A 15343-nucleotide genomic window follows, 5' to 3' on the forward strand; every position below is an offset into this window, starting at 1 on the left:
TTAAACAAAATCATTACAGTAATCTTCTAAGAAAATAAATAGAAGATATGATTTTAATAAAACTTTAAAGATTTCTTTTAATTTTAAAATACCTTATTTAAACTTGTATGATTATGCTTTTAAATGAATTTACTATAAACTCTGGATGTACTCGGTAAAAGGCGTTAGCAGACTAGATTTACTGTGACATTGTCCCCCGAGACTCATCTGGTCTGATACCCTGTTTCCTGAAGCTTCAGATCACACTGTGGTTTATCTCTGAAGGATCTGGGGCTGTAAGGTGTTTTTGTTTATATATTTATTTAGCTAAACTTTGTTTACATTTTAGTAACATATGTTATTAATAATAATTTAATTTAAAATAGAGATTAGTTTATTTTTTAGAACCGTGTGTGTGCACAAAATGATATTAAATGATTTATTTATTTATTTATTTCATTTTGAAAATGTACAAATGTAGTTTTCTGTGTTTAGGGGTACGTTACAAAATTCATTATAGCTATATATATAAGCCCCCACCATAAAAATGTAAACCCCGCATGGACAAAAAAATGCTGATTGAATCTTTTCATATAAATGAGATTTAAAACGACTAAAAAGTACAGTTTTTCTACAATCTAAAGTTTTTGAACAGACAGACATTGTTTAATAACAATTATACTTTAGGTCACCATTAAACAAAATCATTACAGTAATCTTCTAAAAGATAAATAGAAGATATGAATGTATTCAAACTTTAAAGATTTTATTTAAACAGTCTTTTAATTTTAAAAGATCATATTAAAACTTTTACGATTATGTTTTGAAATAAATTCAGAAAGATGACGGCACGCTAATTTACCGGAACCTGTCACAGACACACATACGCACACACACACACACACACACACACACACACACACACACACACACACACACACACACACACACACACAAACATACCATTTGTCTGGTGCTTCATGAAATCTTCAGTCAGCAGACTTAGATGAATTTTATTTTTATCTAAAACTGAAATTTCAGTAGATTTTTATTTTTTATTTTTTTTATATACTTTTAAAGAACAGAATGTTTTTCAACTTTAGTTAAATTAGCAAGATAACCATTTTAATGTATACCCTTTTTTATGTAATATGATTTTTATTCTTTTGTTTATCAAAAACAATTGGATCAATAAGATATTTATTTTATAAGCATTTAATTATATACTTTTATAAAGAACTGAATGGTTTTCAACTTTAGTTAAATTAGCAAGATAGCTATTTTATTTTATACACTTATAGGCCTAAAGAACGGAATGTTTATGTAATATGATTTTTTTATTCTTTTGTTTATCTAAAACTGAATTAAATGGTTTCAGTAGATTTTTAGTAAGATATTATTGCATATTATTTGTGTGAAATATAAAACATGATTAGGGTAACTCTTTTTCTCACTTTCACTGTTACCTCAGGAATGTGGAGGGGGTCATGTCAGAGGACGCACACACACACACACACACACACACACACACACACACACACACACACACACAGACACAGACACAGACACACACAGACACAGACACACACACACACACACACACACACACACACACACACCCACACACAGACACACTACTCTGGCTGGAGAGGCATTCAGAAAAAAACAGTGTTTTTGTTTTACAACTTTTAATAATGTATTGAATTTAAAAACATTATTACGACTTTTAATAAATGTATTAAATTTAATTAAAAAAAAAACCAAAAAAAAAAACCAACATTTTATAAAGATATCATTTAAACTTTGAAATAAATTTAGCCCTATTGTCTCATTCTGATCGCTGAATAAACCTAGGAGGAGAGAGAGAGAAACACTGACATTTATGTTATATTATTTTATCTAAAACTAAAACAATTGTTTTTTATTTTTTAAAAGAACGGTATGTTTTTCAACCTTGGTTAAATTATTTTATAATCTTTTCATTTATACTTTTTTAAAGAACAGTATGTTTTCAACTCTTTTTTTGTGATAGGTTTTAGTAAGATATTATATATTGGGTGATGTATTCTTTTATCCTTATTCATTTTATTCTTTTGTGTGATAGACACCACAATGATTTTTCATAAGCTGTATGTTGTTTTTTCTTCAGTGCTCTATAATCATTTAACTGATTGTATATTTGTTTTCCAATGGTTGTGTGACACAGTCTTCAAACTTTCTGTCAAAACCATATGATCTACGGATAAAAAAGGGTCAAATAGGGTCAAAAACTTTCTGTCAAACCAAATGATCTACGACTAGCTAGGACGATAGGGCAAACCCTAACAACATATGCCGGAAAGACACCGGTAGATAAACCTGTCAAAACCAAATTATCTACGACTAGCTAGGACGATAGGGCAAACCCTAACAACATATGCCGGAAAGATAAACCTGTCAAAACATATGGTCGAAGCGATAACAAGCGATAACAATCGGGGGCGGGACCGGAAGTCATCAATCATTTTGACACATGGTGTAGGGTTATAACTACTCTCTTTGAATTCTTGAATCTGTTAACAATACAAGTCGACATCATTGTGACTATGAATTCTTACATCTGGAAACAATCCAAGTCGACACCACTGAGACAATGGTTGCGTCTGATATCACATACTATCTAGAGTAGGAACAGTATTTACTTTGCAAGCAATAAAAGAGTATGTTCTCTATGTGTGCAGTATGAATATAATCCAGACATACTACATTCGCCATGTTGTCATCATCATGTGACCTACCAGTGTCAGTTGTGTCGCTTCACTGCCATTCACAAATCCTCTCCCATGTCCATTGTATGCATACTTCAGAATATCGCTGTAAGTAGTAGGTCATCTAGGTACTTTTTGCCTACTCTTCTATGAGTATTGTGAATTCGAACATAATTCTTTTGTCACATACTGTAGAATGTGATTTCAGATGCAGCCTTTGACAAGTTTTGCTAAGAAGTATTTCCTAAGGTGAAATTTGCCTATCCAATAGGAGCAAACTGGGAACGGCCTTAAATGGCAACATGCCCATTGCATTATGGATGTTGAAGTTTTCCTACCTATTTGGCAAAAGGGAAGATATCTTCCACTCTGTTTTCCCTAGTCAGGTAGCATACCCTTGTGAAAAAAAAGTGCACTTAAGTGTACTTCTATAAAGTGTACTTATTACATAAATAATATACTTTAAATATATACACTTAAGTGTGAATTAAATGCCATCTTTTCGGCGCACTTAATGCACATTAAGTGTAATTAATTTCAAATATATCATATATTAAGTTGAAATAAAATGTAATAAGTTGCCATTAAGAGCGATTTTTTGGAACAACTTAATTGGTACTTTATTACAACTTTATATCTACTTTCATAATTGCTTCTAGTGTTTTTAAAATATACTTAAAGTGCACTACACAATATAATGACACGCAATTAATGTGATTTAAAATATACTTTAATGTCAGTTAACAATACACTTAAGTGTGAATTAAATGCAATGTTTTCGACACACTGAATGCACATTAAGTGCAATTAATTTAAAATATATCACATATTAAGTTGAAATAAAATGCAATAAGTTGTCATTAAGAGTGATTTTTTGGAACAACTTAATTGGTACTTTAATACAACTTTATATCTACTTTCATAATTGCTTCTAATATCTTCAAAATATAGTTAAAGTGCACTACACAATATAATGACACGCAATTAATGTGATTTAAAATATACTTTAATGTCAGTTAACAATACACTTAAGTGTGAATTAAATGCAATCAACAAAGCTAAATGTAAAACCCTCTAAATTTACTGACAAAATAATCTCTAAAAGAAGTACATAAAAACCTTTCTGTTGATGCACAAGAAAACCCCAAGAAACACTATGCATAAACACAAACAGTTTTGGAAAGAGACCTTTGGGTAATGCTTTACAAAAATATATTAGTTACCTACTTCAGTTAACATGAACTAAGAATGAATAATACTTTAAGCATTTATTAGTCTAAGTAAGATAATATTAGTCTTGGTTAGATCATGTTGGCTAAAAAAAAAACTAATATTAACAAATGAGACCTAATTAAAAGTTACCGAACCTTGTTATTTAGCTCTTAAAGGGATGTTCAGCAGAAGAAAGAAATTCATACAGGTTTGAAACAACATGAGGGTGAGTATATGATGACAGAATTTTCATTTTAAAGTGGAGTATCCCTTTAAACCTTTACCAGCACCAACATTAAACAGGACCAAATGCTTACTCCAGCATTACAGTGAATCCAAGTTTGTCTAAAAAAAAAACCACTAAAAAAAAAAAAAAAAATTGACTCCAAAAGCACAAAAACCAAAATGATTTGTCACCCAATTTTTTAAGTTGTTGGAAAGTGCTGTTTATGTCAATGTCCCAGATGCTCTCCAGAGTATATGTGAATGGAAATGTTTCAAAGATGCAGGAAAGTCAGAAAAAATGCCTTGAGGAAAAAAACAAAAAAACAGAAAATTTGTTTATAATACAGATCCAATCCATTATTATATTTGGCTCAATTGAATGAAAGAGATAGATATACAGTTAAGCTTCAAAGTTGATATACACCTAGCAGTATCTGCAAAATGTTAACAATTTTATCAATAATAGGGATCACAAAAATGTATACGTTTTATCTTTATTTAGTACTACCCTGATGAAGCAGTTAATTCTGCAAGGTGTATGTAAACTTTTGACTGTTAACTGTTGATAAATTGTGTGATGTGATTGATTACCTCAGTCACCAGGGCCACATCGTAGTAGAAAGCTGGGCAAGGTTCCTTCTATTTCCCACAAACACCAGGATTCCACTGACTACGCCATCTTTACTGACACTGGGCTTAAAGTGATTAAAAATAGAGAACCTTTTTATTGCTACTTTACAGGGAATTAAGCATAACTTTATCAATTACACAAATATAGATATATGACCCATGCAAACCCAGGACCAATGCAAATTAAGAAAGGTATTCTTACATTTTAAGCTTGACCCACATAGCTATCTTCATGAAGGATGTTCCTGTTCTTGTATTTACCACGGTTGACACATGCTGCAAGCCTTCTTCCTTTGGTTTGTTACCTATAAAATATATGATGATTATAGGGCAGGTGTAAATGCACAAGTGGGAATTTATTACTTGCACATGCAAAAGATTCAAAGCATTTAAAAGCTATAGGGATAACGTTAGTTAGTGACTTGAAAGTAGTGTTTTAGCTTGATCAGGATGTGCTGTCATGATAAATCTTGTAACATCACCTCATCAATACAGGTCTGTGATTCCACACCGCTTGCACTGTATCTCCAATAACAAATATGAACTGATCCTGCAAAATGAATGTTTAAATCCAGATAAACACAAAAATATTACGGTAACGCTTTACGGTAAGGGTACATGAATTATCATGAATTCATGTATAAATTCATGCATGAAATATGCATTCATTCATGCATTAATATCTCATGAATCATCAGGAACTAACACGAGTTCAACGTTTTTCATTCATGACTTCATGGATGAACAACACCTTAATTAAAACATTAACTAAGATGAGTACATCATCATGAATTATGATTTATTACGCATGATCATGATGTTTTCTTTGTTCATACAAAAAATTGGTCTTTACCACCCATTGTGGATAAAGCTATGGTTATGGTACATAAATCATGAATTCATGCATTAGAAAAAAGTATTATTTCATGCATGCAAGACTACTCTTCGAATTATTAAAGGAATGTACAAAAATCCACATTATCTAATGCATGCATACAGGCTAGAACAGTATATCAATTAACGTGAGAACTTTTTTTCTGAATTATGATCTGAGTTATCCAGCATGTTCATGTCTTCTTCATAGCCTGCAGGTAAATGGACAGACCCCAAAATTGGCCAATCACAGCACATAACATACGAATTCTGTTGGCGTTCAAATACAGTAGTCATCATTAACTAAGCATTGTTTATCTATGACTTCATCATGTTTGTGGCCCCTCAACTAAAGTGGTGACTTGGTGCTTTGAAACACTGATGAACAATGTGTTTTCATTATGATCTTAGTTATCCAGCATGTTAATGTCTTCTTCATAGCCTGCAGGTAAATGGACAGACCCCCAAATTGGCCAATCACAGCACATAACATACGAATTCTGTTGGCATTCAAATACAGTAGTCATCATTAACTAAGCATTGTTTATCTATGACTTCATCATGTTTGTGGCCCCTCAACTAAAGTGGTGACTTGGTGCTTTGAAACACTGATGAACAATGTGGAATAACTGTGAAATGACATGAATATGAACATGAAAGTTCAAGCCTTTGCAAACAATGTACTGTAGACACAAATGGACTTTGATCTTAACTGTACTGCTTTATTCTTAAACGGTAAACCAGTTAAAAACCATAAAGCTGTTTTAAAAAAATGTTTCACAAACAGCTTGATCTCTTTTTGGGTAAAGAGTAATGTATAAAGCTACTGATGCGTCTCCTCCATATCATGAAATTGTAAAACAGCTTTATGGTTTTGTAAAGAGTTTTCAGATATACAGACACTTAAAATAAAGTTCATGGTGTAGCCTATGTAGGCTACTGAATTCCTTCTCAGCTCTTTCCAGCTGTTGATTTAACTGGTTTATACCGTTTGGTTTCAGAATAAAGCAGTAAAGTTACATAACATTATTACAATTTTACAGCTAAAAACGTACGTGAAAGTATTTAGCCTACGAATATTTCATATCATAAAGATATCTGTATAATTTCCCTTTTACCATTTAATAGATTATAAATGTATGATCCCTTAACCCTAACTCCACACCTAAACATACCCATTTTATAGATAATATTAAAAGGATAAAACGTAATGGACAGATATGTGTAGGGAAATGGCAGCTTTATTAACAATGTAGCATTAAAAGATAGTTTGAGCCACTTATCCTACCCCTACCCCTAACCATTTATTAAAACTACGTACCTACAATTATAAATTAAAACAGCAGACAGACAATCACAATCATTTATTTATTGAGAAAATGTTAAAACCGGTACCAAAAGTCGTTCACATGACGATGTGTCGCAGTCCTCTCTGGCAGTAACGTTAATGGTTATGTATGAGGTAACGTTACAGAGCAGAATTTAAGTTATTAATCCATGAAAATGTTAATCCGGTTTCGGTTTGCTGTTCGCTCTGTGAAAGCGCGCGCGCTTCTCCATTTCAAATGTAGTAAACAACTTAAACACGGCATGTCGCAATTTGTTACGAAGCATGCGAGAGCCAATGAGCGTTTGATATCACTGCCGTAAAACATGTCGTAACGCTTCGGGCGCAATTTTTGAATTTGAATTCACCACGAGCGCGGGATTTGACGTTGACAGTCTCTGCTGAGAAATGGAGATGAAGATCACTGGATAAAGGGCATATTTGGATCTATTTCTTGCAAACAACGTATGGATTCTAAAGATTTGGATCACATTAAGCTAATAAAATTGATTTCTTTTGTGAATTTATGTTGTGTTTTAGTGTATTATGTGTCAAAACATTAATGCCACGATTTTAATATGCATAAGTTAAATAGGAATACGCCCAAATTTGTACGTCGTTGTTTGTAAGTTGTTTATAAGTAAATAAATTACGTTTTTGTGCTGTCCACTGTCAGTATTATACATTTCTGTGTGTATAAAACATAAATAAATGTACGTATGGTAGAACTACACTTTACGTAAAAAATACACGTATTCTCATGAGATCACGTTGCAAGTTAAGTTCAAAGTCCATTTCTGTCCACAGTACATTGTTTGCAAAGGCTTGAACTTTCATGTTCATGTCATTTCACAGTTATGCCACATTGTTCATCAGTGTTTCAAAGCACCAAGTCACCACTTTAGTTGAGGGGCCACAAACATGATGAAGTCATAGATAAACAATGCTTAGTTAATGATGACTACTGTATTTGAATGCCAACAGAATTCGTATGTTATGTGCTGTGATTGGCCAATTTGGGGGTCTGTCCATTTACCTGCAGGCTATGAAGAAGACATGAACATGCTGGATAACTAAGATCATAATGAAAACACATTGTTCATCAGTGTTTCAAAGCACCAAGTCACCACTTTAGTTGAGGGGCCACAAACATGATGAAATCATTGATAAATAATGCTTAGTTAATGATGACTACTGTATTTGAATGCCAACAGAATTCGTATGTTATGTGCTGTGATTGGCCAATTTTGGGGTCTGTCCATTTACCTGCAGGCTATGAAGAAGACATGAACATGCTGGATAACTCAGATCATAATTCAGAAAAAAAGTTCTCACATTAATTGATATACTGTTCTAGCCTGTATGCATGCATTAGATAATGTGGATTTTTGTACATTCCTTTAATAATTCGAAGAGTAGTCTTGCATGCATGAATTCATACTTTTTTATGCATGAATTCATGATTCATGTACCATAACCATAGCTTTATCCACAATGGGTGGTAAAGACCAATTTTTTGTATGAACAAAGAAAACATCATGATCATGCGTAATAAATCATAATTCATGATGATGTACTCATCTTAGTTAATGTTTTAATTAAGGTGTTGTTCATCCATGAAGTCATGAATGAAAAACGTTGAACTCGTGTTAGTTCCTGATGATTCATGAGATATTAATGCATGAATGAATGCATATTTCATGCATGAATTTATACATGAATTCATGATAATTCATGTACCCTTACCGTAAAGTGTTACCAATATTACATATTCCAAAACAAATAGTAATTGAACAACTCTTTAAATACAAAATGAAATTGAACACATTACAAGCATTTTTTCTAGAGGTGGGTAATATATTAAATATTTATGGTGGTTATAAGATTGATTATTTGTATTAAATGTAGGCTATATAAACGTCTTCGAGTGTTACAATTTTGAATCAGCATTCAGCAAATGTTTAGTAGCTTGTTTAAAATAATTTAAAAAGTCGGTTTAGTTTTTTTTTTTAAATCAGCAACCAAATTCCTCGAACACGACCACACACGCCTTCCTCACATTACAATGTAAGACATTATTAGAATGCAATCATATATAAATTATTGAAAACATGATTAATTCACCTCCCGAGTCTATTGAGTTTATAATATCTGCGATTAAAATGAACTCAGCAACTGACATGTTACGGTGAAAAAAAAATTAACTAAAGAAAGCATCAATATATACTTACTTGACTGATTATTTGCAGCATAACGTCTCATCTGCAAGCAAACATCCAAACGTGGTGCTGCTTTTGTTCTCTTGTTTGGCTAGCTTCAGTATGATCACGCATCGCAAACGGATCGCAAAACATAGCGCATTTTTCAAACTCTAGTGAAGTAGAGCGTAATAATGACGTAGTATTTTTCGCGCATGCGCATTAAACAACATATTCATATATCATGCATGGTTAAATGTTATTTCAGCTTTTCTGTTTAAGTTGTTCTAACTCATTGTGTTGTTAAACTCTGTAAGTTCACAAAACTTTACTCATTAACCTAACTAAAAGTTAATCTTTTTTTCAATGTAGTCTAGTGTGATTAAAATTAAATGTATTTTAACTGAATTTAAATGCAAATTCATTTTGTTTACATTTGTTTAACTTTTGCTCGCAATTAATACAATTTTAAATGTGTGTTTAATTGACTTAGAACAACATAATGATATTGAAAGTATTATGTTCACAGATGTAAAGTAGCTACAACACATTACTATTAGACTCCTCTCATATATTACATTTTATTTTCAAATATTATGTAGAAAGCTGACACTAGTTGAGTTCATAGAGCAAGGGCTGGTGATAAAAATGTCAACAATAAGTTGTACTGGATTATACTGTATAAGCAGATGTATTGGAAAAATACATTTCAACTGCATAATGCACACAGTATATATTATAGACAAAACACATTTACAATACATTAACAAATTAATTTTGGACAACACACTTGAGTTGGAATTAAAATCAATTATTTTCCATGTTTTCCATTAAAACTGTTATTTTATATATTAGTCAATACATCCAAATAAATTCCCTTTAATAACTTATAACTTTAACTTTAATAAATTTAAAACACTATAAATCATAATTATTTAAAATATATGTTTAAGTAAAACTTAGCAGACATTACAAAGTGCATTTTTTAAAACATGCACTTAAGTGTGTTTATAAATATTGTCATGAAAGTGTTCTTTCTTTAAGTAACATTTAATTAGACATTATTAAAAAGTGCATTTGTAAAAAGTGCACTTAAGTGTGTTTATAAAAATTATGATGAAAGTGTACTTTCTTTAAGTTAAGCTTAATTAGACATTATTACAAAGTGCATTTTTAAAAAGTGTATTTAAGTGTGTTAAGAAATATTGTGATGAAAGTGTACTTACTTTAAATTAGACTTAATTAGATATTATTACAAAGTGCATTTGTAAAAATTGTACTTAAGTGTGTTTATAAATATTGTGATGAAAGTGTACTTACTTTAAATTAAACTTAATTAGATATTATTACAAAGTGCATTTGTAAAAAGTGCACTTAAGTGTGTTTATAAATATTGTGATGAAAGTGTACTTACTTTAAGTTAAACTTAATTAGATATTATTACAAAGTGCATTCGTAAAAAGTGCACTTAAGTGTGTTTATAAATATTATGATAAAAGTGTACTTTCTTTAAGTAAAACTTAATTAGACATTATTACAAAGTGCATTTTTAAAAAGTGTATTTAAGTGTGTTAAGAAATATTGTGATGAAAGTGTACTTACTTTAAATTAGACTTAATTAGATATTATTACAAAGTGCATTTGTAAAAATTGTACTTAAGTGTGTTTATAAATATTGTGATGAAAGTGTACTTTCTTTAAGTTAAGCTTAATTAGATATTATTACAAAGTGTATTTGTAAAAAGTGCACTTAAGTGTGTTAATAAATATTATGATAAAAGTGTACTTTCTTTAAGTAAAACTTAATTAGACATTATTACAAAGTGCATTTTTAAAAAGTGTATTTAAGTGTGTTAAGAAATATTGTGATGAAAGTGTACTTACTTTAAATTAGACTTAATTAGATATTATTACAAAGTGCATTTGTAAAAATTGTACTTAAGTGTGTTTATAAATATTGTGATGAAAGTGTACTTTCTTTAAGTTAAGCTTAATTAGATATTATTACAAAGTGTATTTGTAAAAAGTGCACTTAAGTGTGTTAATAAATATTGTCATTAAAGTGTATTCCCTTTAAGTACACTTAAGTGGTCTTTAATTTTAATTTTATTATATTATCTGCAAGTGCACTTTTCAAAAAGTATACTTTGATTATTTTAAGCACACAAAAAGTACGCTTTCAATACAATTAAGCACACTTCTTTTTCACAAGGGTAGGTTTAAACATCTTTCACCTTTCTATTGCACAGGCAGCCAAGATTATTGAAAGCCCATTTTGCCAGTGGTGAATTACCCCTTTAATGAAAATCTAAAAATAATTTTTCTAATGGGATGATTTTTTGCAGTGTCAATATTCCTGTTTTCGCATTGCACCATTCTGCTTGAATTAATTTCAATAACTTTTGTCATATTATTATTAAACTGAAAGGGTTATGTTCCATCCTAAATGCAATAAAGGGATATTTTAATGCACAAAATATTTATCCAAATTAATATACCTTTTTGTGTAACATCTAAAACAAAATATATTTTATTATTTTGAAATTTTGTATCTTATGCCTGAACTCTTTATATTTTTATAGGGTTTATTTTCACTGGAGAGATAACACACCGCATGCTGACAGCGACGCAGTATATTGCTCCACTCATGGCAAACTTCGACCCGAGTTTTTCTAAAAACTCCACTGTACGGTATCTGGACAATGGTGAGTTCAGTTTAATGGAAGGAATATATATAATATGTGAGATTAGGATTAGTGCATCTCAAATCAAAGTGTTATTCATATAGATCAGTCATATAGATTCAGAATGACTTGAAGATGAGAAATAATAACATTTTTATTTTTATTTTTTTGGGAATCATTTTGTTAATATTACCCACAATCCCTTAAATAAAGAAAAAGAAAAGTTTGAGGCACTTTTTATAACTTTAAATATGTTATAAAAATATACATTGAGTAAAATGAATATTAAGGCAATAAATTTAGCTAGATGCTAACAAAGGAGTAAGTGGTTGTCATGTCTACCCAGCTAACCATAATATGTGACTGTTACGTAAAACTTTTCATCAAACTTTCATCATGGCAACGTAACAAGTCGTGTTGTCACAACTGTAAAAGTGAAATTACTGTATTAGTTGCCACAACGTAACTTTGTGACCAAGTCAGTTAATAATTGTGATATTATTCAAAATAATTAAAATGTAAAACATTAACAAATAATATAGCCACAAGTGTCAATCATCACCAAACATAAATGGTAATGATAGTTTGGATTTGATGAAGCAAGTTAGCAATACATGCTGGACTGTTGTCAAAAGGCACAACTGACTTCCAGAGGAAATCACTTATTTTAGCCTGCAAAAATTATTTTAATAGTTTAATATACTTCTGTCTGTGGCCCGAGATGTTGAGATCATCTCCAGATCAGTTTGAAGAATGGATGAATGGCTTGATGGATATAACAAATAAAATGGTCTTCATTTTAAATTGACAGCAATATAATTAATCATGTCTGTTTACTTTACATATATTTTCAATATCATTAGGATATATAAATGTCATGGGTCAATGACAGAAGAGAGGAAATCATGATACTTGGATAAAAATGCAGCAGTCCCTCTTTTACTCAACACAATAAAATAAAAAAAATCTCTGCCACAGGAAGACCCAGGAAAAACCACAGGAGCAATACACACCAACCATTCAATAGGCAACACCAAATAACTGAACTAAACTGAGTATAAAAAAATGAGGCACTAAACTAGACACAGGTGAAACTAATCAATTAACTAATCAGAAACTAGGTCGACAAACAAGGGCATACTCAGAAACAACAACCAAGTAAAATGAACTTCACCCAGGGGAAAGTAGGAACTAAAACAAAGATGAATCTTGACAATACTTAAGCTGGACTACAACACTATTTTCTTCTAGATCTGTTGTACAGCAAAACAAACTTTGTTGCATTATTTTCCTGTTAACAAGTCAGTCAAGTCACCTTCATTTATATAGCACAATATATATTGTTTCAAACCAGCTTTACAGTAGGAAATTACAGTAACAGAGATTGTTTTGGCTTTACAGCAGCTCTAGAATAAAGTTATTGTCCAGCTAAAGTTAGTTTTGATTGACTGATTCACTTCCGTTGCAAAGATCATTATTTATTAACTTAGGGGCCGCTAACACGGCACCGTTCTAACAGAAAACACTCAACGCGCTCTGGCCCGTTCATCCGCACAAAACAGTGCCTGGTGGCTCGAGAACGCAAAACCTGAAACAGATTCCAAGGTGCAAGCTTTTGATTTTGAAAAAAAAATTGAAAAAATATATATCTCTTCGCAAACCTCAAAAACACAAACCCGTGAAAATGCAGACGGTGCGCATCACGTATTTATTTAGTCTATAGGTATGAGCATTTGAATACATATGTGCGCAGACGTGTAGTCCTTCTTTACAAACCAACCCTCAACAAAACACTTGTCTGGCCTTAAAAAATTATAATAAAGAATTATTTATCGCTTCCGTGTAGCCACGTGAACTGGAATTATCCCGACAACGTTTTATCTGTACAGAGGTAAAGGGAAGGGAAGGAGGCCTTCACAGGGGAGAGACTAGTTGACACTTCAGGACTGCGTTTTTGTTGTGACCACGCACAGGTCCTTCATCAGATCTGGATACGGCCTGGATGCAGCGGACTGCGGTAAACCTCGGGATAAACAGAGAGAATATTAGCGTAGACGCCATCCTTCTTATGATGTAACAAGATGCCTAACATTTAATTATAGAAGTCTATAATGTGTTATGTGTATGCTAGGTCAAAGAGATGTGTTTTTAGTCTAGAATTTAACTGACAGAATGTGACTGCTTCCCGTACAATGTTAGGAAGTTTTGGTGCTAAATAGGAAAAGGATCTACGCCAGCAGTTGATTTTGATATTCTAGGTATTATCAACAGGCCGGAATTTTGAGATTGCAATAGACGTGAAGGACTATAATTCATTAAGAGCTCGCTCAAGTACTGGGGAGCTAAACCATTTAGTGCTTTGTAAGTAATCAGCAATATTTTAAAATGTTAAAAAAAAAAAACGATGTTTAATAGGGAGCCAATGCAGTGTTGACAGAACCGGGCTGATATGGTCATACTTCCTGGTTCTGGTAAGAACTCTAGCTGCTGCATTTTGAACCAGCTGCAGTTTGTTTATTAAGAGTGCAGGGCAACCACCCATAATAGCATTACAATAATCTAGCCTTGATGTCATGAACTAATTGTTCCGCATTTGTCATTGAGAGCATATGGCGTAGTTTAGATATATTTTTTAAGATGGAAAAATGCGGTTTTACATATACTAGACACGTGACTTTCAAATGAAAGATTGGTATCAAAGAGCACACCCAGGTTCCTAACCGACGACGAAGACTTGACAGAGCAGCCATCAAGTGTTAGACAGTATTCTAGGTTATTATGTGAGGGAGTTTTTATTAAATAGTAAGAAATTACTAGTCATCCAGTTTTTTATATCAGCTATGCATTCTGTTAATTTTGTGAATTGGTAAGTTTCGTCAGGGCATGAAGAAATATAGAGCTCAGTATCATCATCATGAAAAGTAATGCCTTGCTTCCTAATGATATCTCCTAAGGGTGGAATGTACAGAGTGAACAGCAAAGGTCCTAGCACTGAGCCTTGTATGCCATACTGAACTTTTGATCGATAAGACATCTCTTCATTTACTGCTACAAACTGATAACGGTCAGATAAGTATGATTTAAACCATGCTAATGCAATTCCACTAATGCCAACATCATTTTCGAGTCTGTTTAAAAGAAAGTTGTGGTCAATAGTATCAAATGCAGCACTAAGATCGAGTAACACTAATAGAGAGATACAACCCCGATCGGATGATAAGAGCAAATCATTTAGCCAGCAGCCATATCACCCTGTAGCCCAAGACTGGTTGCCCACTGAAGCCAAGCAGGGTTGAGCCTGGTCAGTACCTGGATGGGAGACCTCCTGGGAAACTAGGTTGCTGCTGGAGAGGTGTTAGTGAGGCCAGCAGGGGGTGCTCACCCTGTGGTCTGTGTGGGTCCTAACGCCCCAGTAAAGTGATGGGGAAACTATACTGTCAAAGAGCACCGTCCTTTAGATGAGACGTT

General features: G+C 32.2%; 1 protein-coding gene across 1 annotated transcript in view; it reads left to right on the forward strand.

Moving 5' to 3' along the window:
• plxdc1 (plexin domain containing 1) overlaps positions 1 to 15343 on the forward strand; it is a 629959-nt gene that overhangs the window by 318300 nt on the left and 296316 nt on the right. The window contains exon 5 of the mRNA XM_079851089.1: positions 11774 to 11896. Coding sequence (XP_079707215.1) covers positions 11774 to 11896 — 123 coding nt within the window. The remainder of the gene's footprint in view (positions 1 to 11773; positions 11897 to 15343) is intronic.

The sequence above is a fragment of the Squalius cephalus genome (assembly GCF_949319135.1).
Source record: "Squalius cephalus genome assembly, chromosome: 19".
In the NCBI taxonomy this organism is placed as follows: Eukaryota; Metazoa; Chordata; class Actinopteri; order Cypriniformes; family Leuciscidae; genus Squalius; species Squalius cephalus.